The sequence below is a fragment of the Phacochoerus africanus genome, chromosome 3, assembly GCF_016906955.1.
Source record: "Phacochoerus africanus isolate WHEZ1 chromosome 3, ROS_Pafr_v1, whole genome shotgun sequence".
In the NCBI taxonomy this organism is placed as follows: domain Eukaryota; kingdom Metazoa; phylum Chordata; class Mammalia; order Artiodactyla; family Suidae; genus Phacochoerus; species Phacochoerus africanus.
In genome coordinates, this window is record NC_062546.1 from 32565725 (window position 1) to 32586976 (window position 21252).

Genomic DNA, 21252 nt, shown 5'->3' on the forward strand with positions numbered 1-21252 from the left:
GCAAGAGAGGCAGGTGCCGGTCAGGCCGGGCAGAGCCTCGGGGAGGGAGGTTCCAGAAAGGAGGCAGGGAGCTCCCGGCTGCCTCAGGCAGGGTAGATCGCCTTGGGTGTATCCATTTCTCAGCTCATTTCAAGAGGGATCCAGTGTGACCAGGATGCTGAGGGAGGACACAGCTGTCACTGGGTACTTTGTCACCTGGCTTCAGGACATTGAGCTGCTGCAGACGAGCTGGGCCAGTGTCTGCTGTGATGCAGGTGCAGGACAGCAAGGAGATAGAGACTCAGGGTCAGAGGAATCCAGGATGACTGAGCAAAGGTCACCCAGGAGGGTTTTGGGTTGGCCTTCACTTGAATGTCGTGGCTTGTGGGCTGTGATGCTCCAGGGAAAGATTCCTCAGAAAAAGAACAGACCTCCTACATGACTCAGATATTCCACTTCGATATTTTCCCAAAGAAAACAAAAACACTAATTGGGAAGATATATGCACCCCAATGTTCACAGAGGCACTATTCACAATCGCCGAGGCACTATTCACAATCGCCAAGGCACAGAAGCAACCTAGGTATCCATCAAAAGAGGACTGGATAAAGAGGATGTGACCATATATATACATATATATATAGAGAGAGAGAGAGAGAAAGAGAGAAAGAGAGACAATGGAATACTATTCAGCCATAAAAAGAATGAAATAATGCCATTTGCAGCAACACAGACAGGCCTAGAAGGTACTATGCTGAATGAAGTAAGTCCGAAGGAGAAAGGCAGATACAGTTTGTTATCACTTACATGTGGAATGTAAATATGAACAAATGACTATAACAAAACAGAAAGAGACTCGTCGATACAGAGAACAAACTTGCGGTGGGAAGAGGATGAGGGAAATAAAGGAGGAAGATTAGGGGTGTACAAACTTCTAGTTACAAAATCAATAAGTCACAGGGATGCAATGTCCAGCACATGGGATGCAGTCAGTAATGTTGTAATAACTGTGTGGTGACAGATGATAACAACTTACTGTGATCATTTTCTAACGTATAGAAATAGCAAATCATTACATTGTGTGCCTGAAGCTAACATGATGTTGTAAGTCAACTGTACTTCAATTTAAAAAAGAAAAGGGAGGCAGTTCCTGTTGTGGCGCAGGGGAAACGAATCCGACGAGGAACCGTGAGGTTGCAGGTTTGATCCCTGGCCTCACTCAGTAGGTTAAGGATCCAGTGTTGCCGTGAGCTGCGGTGGAGGTCGCAGACGCGGCTCAGATCTGATGTGGCTGTGGCTGGAGGGTAGACCAGTGGCTCCAGCTCTGATTTGACCCCGAGCCTGGGAACCTCCATGTGCCGGCAAGTATGGCCCTAAAAAGACAAAAGACAAAAATAAATAAATAAATAAATAAATAAATAAATAAATAAATAAAAGTTGGTTTTGGTTACGACCATGGCACACATGAGTGCCTTAGGCTGGTGGTTAGAATCACCTGCAGGCCTTCACGAGCACTGGTTCTGCACATAGCCTCTGTGTCTATGCGTTTATGGAGGAGCCGGAGGATGCAGAGGCCGAGGACGGACCCTGGGCTGGGCAGGGCTGCGGGGTCCCCTCCTCTCTGCTCGCCCCTCTGCAGTCAGGGGGCCGATCCACCGCCTGAAACAACCCTGGAATTCCTCTCTTTTCTAAGGAAATGCCAAGGACACTGTGTTCATGATAGTTTGCATGTCATGCTTTCTCCTTATTCCTTGTTTTTGTAGAAAACACAGTTTTAACACTGAGCGGACCGTTACTTGGGAGCAACCTGACATGAGCCGCTTCTGGGAGGCCCCACTTGAAGGCCCCGGGGCCACTGCAGGGCCCGCAGGCTGCCAAGTACCAGGAGGCCCGAGTCCACGACTGCCTCATGCCTTTGACAGGGGTGACTTTTTAAAGCACCCCATTAACCAAAGTCAAGGTCACATCAAATGCTCACTGGGAAGAGCTCAAGGAATGCAGGTGCTCACACAGGTAGGGCTTGGCTTCACTTCTACTGAAAAGGATGATGTCGGCCTACTGGGCCCCTCTGACTGCCATTTACTCGTTGACTAGCAGCCCGAAGATCATTAGGTGGCTGCTCAATGCTGAACGTGGGGACATGGCAGGAGCTTCTCATCCATAGCCCCTGCAGGCCGTGGGTGGGGGGGGGGCACTGTCCTCATTCCACGTCCCCAGTCCAGGCTGGGCCCCCCTGTGCTGTGCCTGAAGCCCCCTCCCTCCCGGATGCCCTCCTGTCTTCCACCCCCGTTGACTGGCTGGTGTCCCAGGTGACACTCCCCAGTATATCGCGTGCTGTGGATCCTCGCATCCCTGTCCTTTCTGGGGAACTCGGTCTCCAAGGGCTTGGCCATGTCCAGCACAGTAGCATATACACAAGTAAACACACAAACACGTAAGCCACAGATCCATGCCTGTGACCTGGGTACTGACCAGGTGAAGGTGGAGGGACACTCCAGGCCCAGGAGGGGCAGCATAGCCACATGATGGACCCTCCAGGCCCAGGAGGGCTGCAAAGCTGCAGGGTGGCTGGGAAGTCGAAGGGACCCAGAGGTGGTGGAGATGGATCGAGGGGCGGGATGGGGGCACTTTCCTTCACTGTTTGGGTGATCTGCTACCTGATGATGTTTCAAAGGGGATAAAAGCAGGCGCACTAGAAAAGGAGACTCAGTGATTGACGAGTTGACCAATTGATCGTCCCCTTCTTTTCTAGAAGAAGCAAGAGGGGAAAACCCCATACAATCCCCCACATTGAAACCTGTCCAGGCTTCTGGGCCAGCAGAGCACTGGACAGTTTGCTGGAAGGACGCCATCCTCTGGGCTTTGACTTCAAGTTTCAGCTGCCCCCTCCAGCCCGGACCCTCCAGCCCCAAGCCTGCCCAAAACACCCCTGCTTTCTCTGCAAAGTCATCCCAGAACCTGTATTTCACAGTGTAGACCTCGACAGGTAAGGTCTTACATCAGGTTGACTCCAGGCAACGTGCTGTTTCTAAATATACTTCTCTCAGCTCCGAGGAAGGGCCCCCGACTTCACCGTCCTGACATTGATTAATTACAGCTTCCCCAGGCCCCAGGGTCCTCCCTGCCTCACCAGAGGTCACTGGCGGCATCTCCCCCAGCTCACCCATCACTCAAGCCATGAACTTTCTGCAGATGGACACCTCTAGGGGCGCCTCAGGTTAAGGGACAAAGGGGCTGCTTCCGAGTAACAGTACGGCCACTTCTGCACCAGCACTGCTGCTGATTTGCTCGCGTGTCTCTGGTTCTTGGTGTGCAGGGTGGGTTCCATCATCAGGAGGAAACAGCCTTCCTTCCGGGACCCTAGCGGGATCCCAGAAGCATGAGGACGGGCTACACCCTCCGCCCGGCCCCTGGGACCGTGTGTGGAAGGATAGGGTCTCCCTCACCCCCTGTGCAGCCTGAAGCAACTGCCAAGTCTCGAACGAGCCAAATGCCTCTGCAAAAATCCAGCTTAACCCCAGCTCACGAGGGCCAACCTCTCCCCTGCGTTGCCTTTTGCCCTGCAGGGCGCACTGTGTACCCAAGCTACCTGCACCTGCCAGCCCTTTCTCCCAGGTGAGCTTCCCCTGCTGCTTTCAGGAAGTGCTGGGAAATGGTTTGCTGAGGAAACAATGGAAAATATTGGCTCTCATAAAGGTGGGCTCCTCCTGGATTTCTGGGTCGTTTTTCTGTCACTGTTTCCCAGCAGGATGACAGACTGAATGGACCACCGTGTGAGGGCGATGCTTCTCACAGCCCCTGAAACAGGGCGCTGTCACCCCCAATTCGCTAAATCCAGAGGATGTGCTTCTAACAGACTTGGAGGCTTACGGTCACTTTCTGTTTGTCACAATGTTATGCTGTGGCTTTTGTCAACACTGGCCAAGGTTCCAGGGCTCCAGGCCATGAAGGGTGCTCTGTGCACATGTGCACACGTGGAGGTCACACAGTGTGGGAGTTAGTGGCGGGCCTGGGAGGAGACACTTTCATGAGCCATCAAGGAAATCTGTGCCTTGGGGACTCCCAAGGATCCCTCTGGTACTGGGTTTTGTTCAAATGAGCGTTGCTGGAAGTAGGTGGGCCTTTGGCTAAGCTTGGGGAAAATTTATGAAACCACAATTTGGTTTAGGATCAGATTTTACTGGTGTTTGTTCAAAAGGTGGGTGTTCACCAGACTGAATGATGTTCACCAAACCAAGGGCCCTCCTTTCACGGTTACTCAGCTCTCCGCTGCCTATAAATCCCTGAGGGCCGACTGCACGACAGCGACAGTGGTCTCACAGTTCCCTTTGTCCAGATGGCCACAGACACCAGTTCCCCCACCCACGATTCTGAGCAGGGGCTCCGAAGCCACAGCCAAGAGGTCGGGTCCTGTGAGTTTTCACCTCCTTGGCACACCAATGGGGCCCGATGCCCCATCCCCTTTGTTTATTGGAAGGTATTTCAGGGAATATGACAGAGGATGCCCTTGTGTTGTGATGACAGGTGGATTTATTACCTCAGAGATCCTCTCCCCATCAAGTGGCTATAATTACACACCCCGGTGCCTTTTATTGGCGTATGTAAGATGAGGCTATGAAGATACTGATTTTATTTTATAAGAAACATGCTGTGGGTCCCACATTTAAATGAGAATTTTCCTTGAAACAGAAAATTAAAACGGTAAGTAGCACACTGCTATGCCCATCATGCTTCTATTTCACACAATAGTTTTGAATCTGTCTTTAGAAATGTTAAGGGTTTAGGATGTCCTTGAAATATTTATTTTGTAAAGGTAAATTTAATTTCCAGATGTGCAGAAGTTATTGACACAGGCCTCTTTTCAGAATAAGGTAGCCATTGGGGATTCCCATCGTGGCTCAGCAGAAATGAACCCAACTAGTATCCAAGAGGTTGTGGGTTCGATCCCTGGCCTCGCTCAGGGGTTAAACGATCTGGCATTGCTGTGAGCTGTGGTGTAGGTCGTGGATGCAGCTCACATCCTGCATTGCTGTGGCGGTAGCCAACAGGTGTAGCTCTGATTCCACCCCTAGCCTGGGAAAGTCCATATGCTGCACCTGCAGCCCTAAAAAGCCAAAAAAAAAAAAAAAAAGGTCACTGCAGTTTGGGCAACACAGGTGCTATGAGGGGATAAGGTGGATTTCCTGTGTGAATGAGCCTCAGGAGTAGATCCAAAAGAAACTGTAATACTTAAATGTATTTCTTTATTTACAGACTGTCCCAGGGAGGAAAATGAGTAATTTAACTTTCTAATGCTATAAGTGGATAGATGTCATATTATTGAAGATAACTAATTTGATTAAAATTCTTAACTAACCACAGGCCACTGGTGGGCATTTGAATGTATACTTTGTCTACATCCAGTGCCTGCTGGAGAATGGATCCAGTGTTCGAATGACATCCTGTAAGGCTTCTGGTCCAGCAGACCCAGGGGGGCAAGCAAACCCCTCCGTAAGAAACAAATGGACAGGATGGTCAAAACAGCCTTCTCGGAGTTCTCAACATGGACCCAGGGCCAAGAATAATCGGAGGGGTGTTTGTTCATCAACCATGGCTGAATTCTGAGTAAGAACAGTGCAAGTCTGAGCTTCTATCACCCTGGGCTGCCCCAAACCCACCACCAGCTCAGCCTGAAGTACTTCTGCGAGGTGGGGGGCTACCTTTGGAGAACAGATGCTTCACTGCTAGAAAGAGCTGAGCTAATCGGGGAGCACAGGGTGGAAAACCCATTCCAGGTAGAAATGGGGGGAGCCTGAAACTCTCCCAACCTCCAGCTCCAGTCCTGGTTGGATCAAGTGGCAGAGAGCAGGACAACTTAGGGAATTTAAGGAGATGCTCCTGGGAAGGCGAGGACCATGGGGCCTGGGAAGCTCTCCTTATATCCAGGCTGACGTGAGGCTGTGCACATGCATATTTACCACAAAAAGACAGTGAGAAGAAAAAGAGAAACAACCACGCAACCGAGAAACATGTAGAAAACAAAAATCAAAGCTGCAGATCTAAAGCTAGGCATATCAAAAATTACGTTTAATGCAAATGACTAAATACTCCAATCAAAAGACAAAGATTATACAACAACTAACGAAAACAAGATCCAGGAGTTATCTTGTGGCTCAGGGGGTTAAGGATCCAGCATTGTCTCTGCAGTGGCTCAGGTCCCTGCTATGGCTTAGGTTTGATCCCTGGCCCAGGAACTTCCACATGCGTGGGCAGCCCCCCCACCCCACCCCCGCAAAAGATCCAACTATGTGCTTTCCAGAAGAGACACACTTTAAATTCTGAGACAAAAATACACTCTAAACAAAAAGCTGAAAAAAGATACCTCATGCAAACTATAATAATACGAAAGCTGCCGCAGCTATGCTAATGTCACTCAGAATAGACCTGAAGACAAGAAACATTAGACACAAAGATGGGTATTTCAGAATGATAAAAATAGTCAATACTTCAGCAAGGTATAAAAGTGATAAAGGTACATGTATTAACCAGTGGCGGCCAAAATACACAAAGCAAAAACGGACAAAAGTGATAGAATACTAGACAAGTACACAGCAAAGACAGAAAATGTGAACAGCATGGTGAACTCAACCCAACCAACATTCATGGGATTCTTCACACAACAATACACACTCCTTCATGAGGGGACAAGGCACGTTCCTCAGAACACACTCTACCTTAGACCACACATCACGTTTCAATAAACTTAGGAAAGAAATTATACAAACCGGGTTCTTCAACCACATGAATTAAAATAGGAAAAATGTGAGAAATCCCTGAATACCTGGCATTAAACAACACTTTTTACAAATAACCTATTAGTAAAATAAGAAATCACAATGCATATTAGAAAATATTTTGAGGGAGTTTCCGTTGTGGCTCAGTGGAAATAAATCTGACTGGCATCCAGGAGGATGCAGGTTCAATCCCTGGCCTCGCTCAGTGGGCTAAGGATCTGGCATTGCCGTGAGCTGTGGTGTAGGTCGAAGACGCGGCTGAGATCTGGCGTTGCTGTGGCTGTGGCTGTAGGTCGGCAGCTATAGCTCTGATTTGACCCCTAGTCTGGGAACTTCCATATGGTGCAGGTGCAGCCCTAAAAAGACAGGACAAAAAAGAAAAAAAAGAAAAAGAAAAAGAGAAAATATTTTGAACTATTTTGAACTGAATAGAAAATGAAAATGTAATATATCAAAATTTAGAGGCAACTAAAATAGTGTTTGACAATTATAGCTTTAAATACATATAAAATAAAGGAAGAAAAATCTCAAATAGGTAACCAAGCTCCCACCTAAAAAAAAAAAAAAGAACAAATTGAGACCATAGGAAACGGAGAGGAAAATTTCATTTCATAAATATCTGAGTGAAAATCATTGAGATGGAAAAGCCAAAGGCAAGGTCAGATATTTGAAAAGATCAACAAATTTATAAACCTTTGGCTAGACCGACAAAGGAAGAAATGGAAAAACCTCAAGTCACCAAAATTAGGGATGAAAAAGGAGACACTACCAACTATATAAAAAGTAAGAAGATTTATTTATTTTATTTTATTTTTTACTTTTATTTTTTGTCTTTTTAGGGCCTCGTGTGCGCCCTATGGCAGTTCCCAGGCCAGGGGTTGAATTGGAGCCGTAGCCACTGGCCTACACCACAGCCACAGCAACGCCAGATCCGAGCTGCATCTGCGACCTACACCACAGCTCATGGCAACACCAGATTGTTTAAACTGCTGAGCGAGACCAGGGATCAAACCTACGTCGTCATGGACACTAGCCAGGTTTGTTACTGCTGAGCCACAATGGGAACTCCAAAAATAATATTTATATTTATAATATATGTATTTATAATACATGTATTTAAAGCTATAATTGTCGAAAATAAGAGGATTTAAATGGAGCATTATGAACAGTGTTACGGCGACAAATTAGCTAACTATAAAATGGGCAAATTCTTAGTATGACACAAACTACTAAAGCGGAGCCAAAAAGAAAGGAAAATCTGAAGATTTTCTTTAACATGATAAAGAAATCAGGTCCACTCAGTATCAAAAATCTTCCTAAAAAAGAGGAGTTCAGCCTCAGACTTCACTGAGACTCTGAATGAACATTTGGAAAGAAAAAACGCCAATGCTGGGCAGAGTCTTTCAGAGAGACGAGGACAGAACACTCCCCAGCTCATCCTACGAGGCCAGTGTCAGCCTGACACCAAAGCCAGAAAAAGACAGTGCAAGAAAACTACAGACCAGAGCCCTTCTGGCTGCAGAAGTAAGAATCTTTACCAAGTTGTTAGACAGTAAATCCAGCAATATTTAAAGAGGAGCAAATGCCATGACCACAGGGACCTACCCCATACGCATCTGAATATCAGTTAATGTAACAGGACATATTAATACAATAAAGGACAAAACCCCCATAGGACTATCTAAATAGATACAGAAAAAGCACTTGACAAAATTAAACACTTTTTTTTTTTTTGGCTTTTTGTCTTTTCTAGGGCTGCACCTGCGGCACATGGAGGTTCCCAGGCTAGGGGTCAAATTGAAGCTGCAGCTGCCGGCCTACACCACAGCCACAGCAACACCAGATCCGAGCCACATCTGCGACCTACACCACAGCTCACGGCAACACCGGATCCTTAACCCACTGACCAAGGCCAGGGATCAAACCGCAACCTCATGGTTCCTAGTTGGATTAATTAACCACTGAGCCACAACGGGAACTCCAACACACATTTTTAATTAAAAAACAAAACAAAACCCTGTTCAACCAAGTTTTGACAAGGGTACTCCCTGGACCTGATTAAGAGCCTCAAGGACATGCTGCCCCAAACTAGGAGCGGGGTGAGGACACCTCCCCACCCCTGCCCCCTGCTATCTGTTAGCATCACAGTGAGGTGGCATGAGGCAGACAGACCCAGACCCCACATCCCGCCCGCCTCCACTTGGCCCCAGGTCAGCCTCTCACATCCTCACAAGACTCTAGATCGTGTTTAAGGCACTGTCTGTTATTTCCTGAATTATTTCTATTTCCTCTGGGTCCACTCTTCTGCTTTGCTGCTGTTCTGTCTCACTCATGCTTTGAGGTTTTCTTCAAATGTCTGCAAGTCCTCCCTCCTTACTCTGCTGTGAAGTGGCATCTGCAGGTGTGAAACCCTCCTCTTCCTAAAGGTTCTTTTATTTTATTTTATTTTTAGGGCCCCACCCGTGGCATATGGAAGTTCCAGGCTAGGGGTTGAATTGGAACTACAGCTCCCAGCCTACATTACAGCCACAGCCATGCCAGATCCGAGCCGCATCTTCGACCTACATCACGGCTTACGGCAATGCCAGATCCTTAGCCCACTGAACGGGGCCAGGGATCGAACCTGTGTCCTCAAGGATACCAGTTGGGCTCATTGCTGCTGAGCCAAAATGGGAACTCCAGGTTCTGGTTTTTAAGGGCAGGTAGACTTGGAGCTTGGACGGCCCAGCTCAGATCTGAGATGTGGCTGCGTCTGAATCGCCCTTCAGGGAACACACAACATGACCCTCGGGACCAAGAGTCTGAAGCCAGCAAAGCACCTTGGTGCCCCTCAAGCGTCCGCCTTGCGTGTGGTGGTGATGGAACCCATCACCCTGAATCGCAGCCCAGGCTGGATGGCAGGGTAAGGGGGGTGGTGCTGGGGAGAGGCTCCAGAACACAGTCTCCTTCCCCTTTCCTCCAGTGTGGGTGCTTCTGAGCAATGACCTGCCACGTGCTCTCGGGTGGCACCCGGGGGCTTGGCTTTGTCACCAAGGGGTGGCAATCAGCCTTTCAGCATGGTAAGTTCCCTCAGCCGCCTCACTTCATAGCTTTAAACCGAGTTTTATATTCTGTGGCACTGCTTTCTTACCCGTGCCCGAATCTCTCTGCTTGAGTTTATTGGTGTGAAAAGGGGATGCGAGTTCCTGGGGTTGGTGTCCCGTGAGCAGTAGCCTGAGTTGCGGTCTGGGGACCAGGAGGAGGCCTGGGGCTCTGAGGCACCGATCAGGCATCAGGCCCCAGAGCATCCCTAGGGTCCCAAGGTGCCTGCCTGGTCACCCTTGCCCCTAGGGGCTGTGACATCGCCCACTCTCCGGGTGGCGTGGGAAGCACGATGACCAAGGCCTTTCTCCAAGATTCTTGAAACCGGCTGCAGAACCGCCCTGTGCACACAGCCATCAGGAGGCCGACGGGCAGCTGCACCCTCAGAGCGTGTCTGAGAGTGGAGCTCTCCGGGGCAGGGTGTCTCCCCTGGGAGGGCCAGGCGAGCGGGCAGGAAAGGCTGGTGCCCTGGAAACAGGGCCCTGCTCCTAAGCAGGGCACAGATTTCTGAAAACTGAACTGATCTGCTAAAGAGCGAGTGAGGCTCTGGAATCCCAAGAGGTCAGAGTCATGTCTTCCCTCCTGCCTGAGGTAGAGCTGCCTCCTGGGAGGGGCCCAGCTCCACAGGGACGGTGTTTTGGTTCCGTCACAAGAAGACCATAGCTGCTCTCACTCTTTTCAATCCCATGATCTTGAAAAGCGATGCCCCGTGGTCCCCACTTGCTCTGTGGGGGCTACTGCGGTCCTGGGTTCCCGTATATCACCTGGAGCTGTCTCCCCTGCCCTGGCTTTGGCCCCGAGACTTGCTTGGGATGAAGAGGCCTGAAAAGCCCTGCTCAATGGACTCACCCTGTGCCTGCTCCTGGAATCCCCATTGTGGCTGCCATGCGATGAGGGCCTGTGGGCTGTCACATCTGTCACCCGGCCAATGGCCAAGCCTGCATTCTCAGGCTCGGGCCAGTGAGGGAGCCGGACAAGTCCATGGAGCAGCCTCTGTCCAACTGCTGACCTGAGAATCTCAAGCCCCAGGGGGTTAGAAGCCACCCGGTTTGCTGACAGACACATGCTCATCTGTGACTCGTGGGTGGGAAAGTAGATGCTTACTGCACCCAGGATGATGTAAGGACCCAGAAAAATGGAGTAAGGAGAGCCAAGCTGTACCACAAGAATGTTGCTGAGAAAACATCTTGTTTTTACAGAACTCCTGAAGGACCAGGTGAACCCCTGGGTGGCCCTGGCCCCTCCCCCGTGCACCACATGGCTCCGAGGGAGCTGTGGCTGTGCCTGTGCCTCAGTTTCCTCCTTTCAGAGCCATGTTTTGTCTGGTTTGCTCCTTGGATGACAGCCAGAAAAGTCCCCCTAAATGCCAAAGAAGGCACTACTTTTTTTTTTTTCCTTTTTACGCCACACCTGTGGCATATGGAAATTCCCAGGGGTCGAATCGGAGCTAAAGCCACAGCCACAACAACTCAGGATCTGAGCCACGTCTGCGACCTACACCACAGCTCACGGCAATGCTGGATCTCCGACCCACTGAGCAAGGCCAGGGATCAAACCCGTATCTTCATGGATACTAGTTGGATTCATTTCCGCTGTGCCACAAGGGGAACTCCAGAAGCCGCCCACTTTTAACAGCATCTCTGATGCACCGGGAGGTGCCTGGCTGAGGGGTAAATGCCCCCAGCCCCACCTTACTACAGTCAGCGGTCACTCTGCAAATGCCATTACTGCAACAGAAATTCCAGCTGTGTCAATGCGACCACTTCTGGTGGGCTGTCCCCCGGACAGAGGGACACAAGGGGTGGCAGATCTCACTCCCCAGAAGCCTCCTTCCTGTCAAAGCCGGTGGCCCCAGCCATGCACCCCTGGGATTTCATTTAAAAGATTTCTCCAAGGCGTTTGGACCCTGGTAGAGCTCCAAACCCACACCCACGGGCTGAGGTCATTGAGGGGAAGGGGTTGCAATAAAATGGATACAGGAACCATTGCCAAAAGCATGAGTTAAGACATACTATGCGGTTAGTAGATGCAAACTATTACATTTAGAATGGGTAAGCAATGAGGTCCTGCTACACAGCACAGGGGACTATATCCAGTCTCTTGGGATAGACCGTAACAGAAAGTAATATAAGAAAGGGAATGTATATATATGTGTGACTGGGTCACTGCTGTACAGCAGAAATGGGTATAAATCAACTATACTCTAATAAGAATTTTAAAAAAAAACATACTATGGAAAAGTATACTAGTTTAAATATGGTTTACTTATTTGCAAACTTGATCAGAAGCTGGCTGGAGTCTTAAAGGAGAAGGATGAAGATTCTTTGTGTTTCATTCTTTGTGAAGCCACAGGACAAAGCTAAGGAGGCCTGGGATGATACGCTCACCCCAACATCCCCGCCCCGGCAGCGTAACCTACTTTCAGACACGGATACGACGTGTGTGGATGTGACCACAGGGCCGAGAAGGCGAAGCCACACAAGTGACAAGGTGCAGGCTCAGGAATTTCTCAGGCCCACCCCTCTTGTCTCAAGGCATCTGGGTCTGTGACCCCGCCTGGAACCCACCTCCCTGAGGTGGCCGTGGGGTCCTTGATGTCGGGGCCTCTCATCGCCCCGCACATTTCTGCTGGATGCCGCTGTGCGTTATCTGCTCATGACGTCCCTGGGACTCCCCGCCACCCCCACCTGTCTCTTGCCAGACAGTCCCCCCTCATCCAGGTGCAGCCCGGGGCCTCCCCTGCAGCGAACCCTGACCCCCGGTGGAGCCCAGCCATTCCTTCGGAGGCTCTTGGAGCTGCAGGGATTGGGTCCCCGCAACTCCTGCTTTATGCCGAAATTGCGTCTCTGTGCATCTGCTTCCTACACACCACACGATATTTACGCTTTTGCTTCAGGCGAAACTCCAGGCCTTAGAAAAAGTGGACACCTAACTGAGGCTCCTGAACAGAAGCTGAAGCACTTGCCCACCTTCCCCAAAGTCCGCGCAGCCCAAGCGCACCCCTGCTCTGCCCTTTGACAGGGTCAAGGGGTGTGGGGGTCTCCTCGACGGCCTCGGACAGTTCCTCCCCACCCTCATCCGTGGCTTTGGGGGGCCGCATTCACAGGGTGTGCTACAAAAGCACGTTCTGTCTCCCATTTGCGAATATCTATGTGGACCAACACCATCGCTCCGGCTGCTGCTGGTTCTCGTTTACCTCTGGTCCTGACGCTTCTGGTCTCTTGGGCCCATCGAGGCCCAGGGACCTCCCCAGCCTTCTACCCAGCCTGGAGTTCTGCATGGGGGCGCTGACCCCCCTCTAGACCTCCTCCCTCTTACTCCCTCCTGCCTCCTCCATCTGGCAGGCAGGATGCTCAGAGCTTGTTCTGCCATGAGCTTCACCTGCTGAAGGATGGCCACTCATGATGGGGAAGGTCATGGACCCTGGGCCGGACAAACCTGCACAAGGAGCCTCCCCCTCTGCTTGGGAGGCTTTTCGGAATGGCCACTCCCCTCGAGTCACCGGCCTGAGAGCCCCTCCCCCCCAGCTCCAGTGACCCTCCCCCACAAGGCCCTCCTTCCTTCTGCCTCTACCCAGAGCACTGCAGCTGGTTAACCTTCTCAGACAAGCAGTGCACAGGCCTCGTAGACGGCCAGACCTGCACACCTGCCTGGACGTTACCCCTGCCCCCGCCCCGCCACCTCCTTCTCCGCCCCAGCCGCTTCCCTCTACCTGAGAAGTGTTCTCACCCATCGAAGCCACAAAGACATGTCCTTACCCTCTGACCACAGACTTCCTCCTGAGGGTCTTTCCCTCCCACTGACAGGGAACAGCCCTTCTCTCCCTACACCCATGCCCTGGAGGAACCCCCACCCCCTGCGGCCGTGAAATGACCTTCCCAGCTTGGGCGCTGGCCTCTGGGCTCAGACCCCTGCAGCATCACTCTGGCCCTCCCACCCGGCCACGTGCGCGGCTGTGCATCACACCTCAGCTAATACGCTTGTTTCTGAGCCTGTGACCCGACGCCCGTGCCTGTTCTCTAGCCCACTGAGGGCGGGACGCTGCTCTGATCCAATGTGTCTGCCCCTCATGCTGTGAATTTCTACTATTTATTTCTTCAGCAGGTCGTAGCTACTCCAATGATCCTCAGTAGACACCCTGCAATGTCAAGTTGAGGAAACCACACTGGGCAGCAGAAGCACCCCAAACTGTCCCCACATGTGCACTTCCAGCCTCATGTGGCCTTAGGACCACCTGCCCCCTTGCCCTACTCACTTTCGCCAGTGACCACTCTCCCCTGTAGCTGGGATATTAGCAGAATCCCCTGGACCTGCCAGCACTGTCAACTCTTGATCCATCTTAGCCCCTTCCTGATGGCAGGGACCTTGGGTCCTTTGACCAGAATCCCTGCTGAAACCCCTTCTTCTTTCTCAGCCTTGCTTCTTCCACAAATTCTGAATGAAAGGTGCCTGGAAGGCTTCAGGCTCTCTGCATATTCTCGTCCTGGCTTTTCACCCTGACCTTCATCTGGCTTTATGCCCCTAGGAGCCCTGCACCCCACTGCCAAAGACCCATGACAAACACACGCTCTGACCTCCAACTCCTGGAACTCCTCCTCCTCCTCCACGTCATAGGAAAGTGTGTGGATTTTGATGTCTTCAGCCGAAAGGTCGATGAACTTGCCATCGGGGTACTCCAGGCTCTCCTTGGTGGGTGACCGCTCCTCAATGAAGGTGGTTTCACAGCAGTCAGCAGCCATGCCATCCCCCCAGGAGCGCAGCACACCCTCCGAGTAGAGGATGATGTTGGGTCGATAGTGGGACTCCACTGACTGCTGGAGGGCGTTGGGGTCCAGCAGCTGCTGGACCGTCTCATTCCTGCTGCTGTCCAGGGCAGCTGGCGCCATGCTGCCCACCACCCGGCAGCTCTGGTACTGGGGCGCTGGGTACACGGACACCAGGCCATCCCTGCTCTCAGCCATGAAGCTCCTGGTATTGATCAGGCCGTTCCTCTTGCCGGCCTCGCTGAGCTTGCTGTGTACCAGCCCGCTCTTCTGCTCCACGACTCCGGCCATGGTGCTGTCCCTCCCTGACCAGGCGGCAGGCTGGTGGGCTGGACTGGAGGGTCACGCTTGCCTCACGGGGCCCATTTCTCCTGGAGGAGGAACAAACCAGAGATGAGACAAGAAAATCACACCTGCAAAACTGCATCAGCCAGACCCTGGTTGTTTCAGCATGTCCCATCCTGGTCGCCAGTGGGCAGAGCAGCTGATCCAGTCCTACCTATTCTGCCAATTTCAGAAAGGCTCCCCCACCCACGGCAGCAGTCGGAGTGAGCCAGAAATGAACTTCTCACATCTCTCTAAATCCTTTGCTTTCAGATGAAGGAGATGCAGCAGGAACTGGAACTACTGCCGCTCTAGACAAACCCATGATTTCAGCCAACCCCCGAAACCTGAGGGCAAACCCACCCGCACTAGCCTGGACCACAGGGGACACGTGGCTGTTCATCCCTGATGGGGAACAACTTTCTCAGGTCAGTAGCTTTTCATCTGAGCACCTTTGGTTATCCAAAGGTGGATAACCTGGGGGAAAAAAAAAACAAAACCGTGTCATTCAGAAGAATAACAAAATCAGATTGGTCATCAGATGTTGATGAAATGCTTCAGAACGAAGCCAGTGGAGGAACACAGAAGATTCAGAGGGAGGAAGATGAGAGTCAAATATTTTATTTTATTATTTAATTTATTTTTTTTTTGGCTTTTTGCCATTTCTTGGGCCGCTCCCGCTGCATATGGAGGTTCTCAGGCTAGGGGTCGAATCGGAGCTGTAGCCACTGGCCTATGCCAGAGCCACAGCAATGCGGGATCCAAGCCGAGTCTGTGACCTACACCACAGCTCATGGCAACACCGGATCGTTAACCCACTGAGCAAGGCCAGGGATCGAACCCAAAATCTCATGGTTCCTAGTCGGATTCGTTAACCACTGCACCACGACGGGAACTCTGTCAAAGATTTTATATCGACTCAAACTGGCTTGGAGCTCCTCTAGGTCAAAGACAGGCTCCAGGCTGCAGTTCTTCCCGGAGTCCTGGGTCCTGCATCACGCCCACGAGCCCCCTGATGAGTAATTACAGAGGTTTGTGAACGTGGGCTACAGCCTGATCCTCAAAGAAGCGACCAGAACCTCACCCACGAAGGCGGAATCCTTTCTCAATCAGGAGAAATTGCTTGGTCGTTACCCTGGAGACGCGGGTAACCTGAAAACTCTCTAACCTTAGACCTTGTGACGGAATCTGAGGCACTTTTCTTATTTATATAAACACTTACTTAGGAAGAAGCTATTCCAGCTGGAAGTTCCATGTCCTGTGGGGAAAAGTGTCCCCCACATTTCTGGTGGGAAGGCTGTTCTTTTAAAAATCACAGCGTTGGAGTTCCCGTCGTGGCGCAGTGGTTAACGAATCCGACTAGGAACCATGAGGTTGCGGGTTCGGTCCCTGCCCTTGCTCAGTGGGTTAACGATCCGGTGTTGCGGTGTAGGTTGCAGACGCGGCTCGGATCCTGCGTTGCTGTGGCTCTGGCATAGGCCGGCGGCTACATCTCTGATTCGACCCCTAGCCTGGGAATCTCCATATGCCGCGGAAGCGGCCCAAATAAATAGCAAAAAGACAAAAAATTAAAAAATTAAAAAATTAAAATCACAGCATTATTGAGATATAAGTCACCACCATAAAATTCACCTGACTTTTAAACTGTACAATTGCATGGGTTGCAGTATATTTACAGAGTTGTGCAAACCTCACCCCTAATTCCAGAATATTGTCCTTACTGCAGATGCAGTAAGCAGCCAAACCCCCCATCTCCCCCACCCACCCCAGCACCCACCAGTCTGTGTACTATCTCTATGGACTTGATCATGCTGGACATTTCATGTAAACGGAATCATCCTTGTGGCATCTGTGGCGTGCTCCTCTCACGGAGTGTCATGTGTGCAGGGTGCATCACGTGTGAATGTGTCGGTGCTGCATTCCTTCCGTGCCTGAGTCGGCCCCCTGGGGGGCTGCCCTGAATTTTGTGTTGGGGGGCAGGTTGTTTTCATTGAGATTCTGTGTAATACTGGACTGACTCCGGCTGCATCTCTCTTGTGGAATAGATGGTAAAATGATGCATTATTTTTCTGACAAATATGTAGTCAGAATGAAAATGTCTTCAAAACAGAACAAAGCAAAACAAATGCCCAGTCTGCACCTCTGGAGCGTGGGAAAGACACTTCGAGGAAGGCCCCGGACACACAGTGACAGATGCCACAGACATGTGGCGAGCAGAGGCGGGGTTTCCCAACACCAGCCAGACCAGAGATGCCCACAGGCCAAGTGACCCCCTGACAAAGGGGCACTGTGGGCTGAGCCTGGACAGAAAGCTCCAACCTCAATGCAGTGGGCACTATGGTACTTCTGAGTTTCACCCAGAACAAGGCACCCAGGCTGCAGCCATAGCCTCCGCCTTGCTCCTCGGAAGTGGGTTCTGAGCGACGTGATGCTCTATCTGCCTCTGGCCCCACCACACACACCCTTTGAAAGAATCCTAGTGGGAGTTCCCATTGTGGTGCAGTGGAAACGAGTCCGACTAGGAACCATGAGGTTGCAGGTTCCATCCCTGGCCTTGCTCAGTGGGTTAAGGATCTGGCATTGCCATGAGCTGTGGTGTAGGTCGAAGAGGTGGCTCGGATTCTGCATGGCTATGGCTGTGGTGTAGGCCGACAGCTGGAGCTCCGATTCGACCCCTAGCCTGGGAACCCCCATATGCCGGGTGCAGCCCTCTGTCCGTGCAGAAGCTGGGGTGAGATACTCCAGCTTGTACTTCCCTCAAACTCGTTTCTAATGTTTAAGAGATGCTCTGCTCTGAGGAAATAGCTAGGAGAAAATTAAAAGAATGTTTTGGGAACCCGAGTTGTAAATGTATTTATTTCCCAATCAACAAAGGCAAGAACAATGAAGTAAAGACAAAAGAAGAGTTATACCTCCTCCGATTAGTTGTCCTTTTCTCTGAGCCTGCGAACAGGTCTAGATTTTAAAGAAATCTGTGTCTCTCCCAACCCACCTCCTACTCTCTCCTCCCCGCACCTTCCATAGGGAGACCTGAAAATCTACCCTGCCGGGCTGGGGCCTCATTTAGTGGTGGGGGGCGGGGGGGCTTCACAAAGTAGCCGCTGATGTCTGTGCCTCTGTGGCTGATTAAGATCCTTATGAGCCACAGATTTTTGTGCAGTGACAGTCACATTTGACACATAGAACCACCTTGAGAGCAGCAGCTCCGAGTCAAAAGAGAATAGAGCAAACTAGCTTGGCAGCTGATGAGGAAAATTAAACTAATTAGCAGATCAGTTTAGCAGGACACTTGGGATGGGTGACAGGCCTGGACTGCTCCTAGTACGATTCTCCTCCTGCAGCTCAATTAGCAAAGCATTAGGAGGGTGCCAGGTGTGGGGTCTTCCCTAAACGCAGACACTGTCAGGAGCCTTTTGTGTCAACAGCAAAACTTCCCTCCTGCTAAGCAAATAATACACGCCTTCCCACCAACGCCCAAGTGTTGAGAGAAAAATGCTGCTTGCGAATCCTCATTAAAACAATTAAAATTTGCCTTTAGCACAAACACACAGAAAAGCCTGGGATTTGGCAGCGGAGATAGTTAATGAAGCATTCAGAAGCAGATCAGTTATTGTTATTTAACGTATAAATGGCACATTATAATTGCAAAATGCTGCGTCACCCAACTCATCGCTTCTGGTGGCCTGGGACTTCCAGCTCCCACAGCTGATCTCCAGGCTCCTGTCGGGAGCCAGGCTTTGTCACAGCACCTCTGGGAAGAGTGCAGCAATCAAGACTGATTCGTTAACATCAGAGAAATGCAGAGGGATTGCTGTGATGTTGGAAGTGAAAAAACCTCCATATTTGCACCACCGCTGTCTGTGAAGGTTGTGCCAACTTCCTTTAACTTTGTGAGTCTCCATCTCAGACTTAAGGAAGATGTTGTGGGAAGAGCCTTCTTCTCCATTAGCCCCTCCAAGTATATCTTCATCACCTCCACCATTTCATCACCTTCACTCCACTACCACCACCACCACCACCACCTCCACCACCTTCCACTTCCACCACCAACACCATCACCACCTTCACCTCTACCACCACCACTACCACCACCATCACCACCATCAACCACCTGTCCAACCAACACCAAAAAAAAAAAAAACCATCACCACCTTCACCTCTAACCACCACCACTACCACCACCATCACCACCATCACCACCATCACCCCACAGTCCACCAGCCAACACCACTGCAAACCTTCACCACTTCCACGCACCACTACCAACCACCCTCCACACCACCATCACCACCTCCACCTCCACCACCAACACCATCACCTTCACCACTTCCACCACTGTCACCACCACCATCACCTTCACCTCCACCACCTCCACCACCAACTATCACCTTCACCACCACCACCTCCACTTCCACCACCAACACCATCACCACCTTCACCTCTACCACCACCACCACCATCACCACCATCACCACCATCACCACCTCCACCACCACCACCATCACCTTCACCTCCTCCACCACCACCACCACCATCACCACCACCATCACCTTCACCTCCACCACCATCACCACTAACACCACCACCACCATCACCTTCACCACCTCCACCACCACCACCACCGCTAATATCACCACCACGATCACCATCAACAGCAATGACACCCCACCTCACCCCACCCCCAACTCTATAGTTGAGAGATAGGGAGGTCACTTATGTGCTCAAAGAATTCAGTGAGAAGGCTGTGAACGAGGACAGAGACTCACCACCGGTGAGTGAGAGAGACAGAAGCTTTGCAGGTAAGTATTCTTGTCCCCTAGATTTTGTGGGGGACCTGCTGCCTTGGGCAGGGGCTGGGGTGACCTCATCTGAGAACCTGCAGCCACAAGCCTCAGGCCCTGAGTCTTCCATTCAGTTTAGAGTGTTTGGGGCTGGGGATCCCTGCCCTGATTCTTGGCAGAAGCAAATGCAAACTCCTTCCGGAAGAATATGCTAAAGATGGGTTTCAGAAAATGTCCACAGATCATGCTATGAGGAACCTGAGTCTGGGATTAAGCACTCAAGGAAATAACCCAGAGTCAACAAGAACAAGCAAATGCTCCACGATCAGGATCACATTGGCTGCAGGTACTGGCATCAGATACAGGGTATGGAATACATGTGCTTACTGTGTTAAAAATGAAAGACTTAAAACTTCCAAAGTAAAAAAAAAAAATTGTGACATGAAAACCTCCATGGATAGACTGCCCCTTCTGGCATTAAAACGGACAAGAGGCTCTGAGGGATTAGATCAGGATTAGAACACACTTGGAGACACCACTGGTTGTGAAGGAAAATCACCAAAGATCATTGCTTTCCATAAAGAACCACAGGAAGGGGAGGCGTGTAGGGTGATAACAGTAACAATGACAGTGGGTGACCAGCCCTGAGACACAAGATGAGGAGTTGACCCTGGACCCCTATTCTCAGCGAAGACTCTTGATAGATGTGGTCTCAGTGTAAGCTGCGTTAGGATCACTGTGAGAGCTCATCAAGGCATAGATTCCCACGTCCCCAGTAGAGTTTCTCATTCCATGTGGAGTGGGATCTGAATGCCTGTGTTTCTAAGAAATTCCAGGTGACACAGAAGCAGATCCATGGACCACACTTTGAGAACCACTGTTGTGCAGGTTCTGACCTTGTGACAAGTAAGTGATGACCTCTGGCCACAAGCAGAAACAGAGTCAGAGCTCTAGGGTGGAAAGCCCTCCAAACTGGAGCACATAATAGAGATCAAGCAATGAGCTAACAGTTAAATCCCCCCCCCCACCTCCAACAAAGATTGCACATCCCCCGTGAGGAAGAATGAGCAGGGGGAAAAAAAAAAGGCATGGACAATCAAGGACTTCAGATATTGGAATATAGGACAATCGTTAAGAAAAATATTTATGGAAATATTGGTCAAGATACGGAGTTACAAAATCATAGAAATACTTTGTGAAATATTTATAAAAATACAAATATTTAAAGACAAGTAAGTAACAAGAGATTATCAGTTAAATAGAAAAAATCAAAATGGTTTGAATTTTAGCAAGTGAAAATATTGAGCTGGAGTAAAAACACAGCGGAAGAATTAAAATAGCAAAATAGACACAACTGAAGAAAAAAATAAACTGGAAGATAGATTTGAGAAAAATACCCAGAATGCATTACTAAAAGAACAAGAGAGAGAAAACATAACTGGTTGGTTAAGAGTGTGGAACATAGAATAAGAAAGAAGGTTCGACCCACCCTGAGTAGGAGCCCCAGAAAAGGAGAAGAATGGACAGTGGCAAGAAGAGAAGGAATTCTCG

General features: G+C 50.3%; 1 protein-coding gene across 1 annotated transcript in view; it reads right to left on the reverse strand.

The window, feature by feature from the left end:
• Positions 1–21252, reverse strand: part of SYNDIG1 (synapse differentiation inducing 1) — an 88858-nt gene that overhangs the window by 38831 nt on the left and 28775 nt on the right. The window contains exon 2 of the mRNA XM_047770191.1: positions 14408–14967. Coding sequence (XP_047626147.1) covers positions 14408–14887 — 480 coding nt within the window. The 5' untranslated portion in view covers positions 14888–14967. The remainder of the gene's footprint in view (positions 1–14407; positions 14968–21252) is intronic.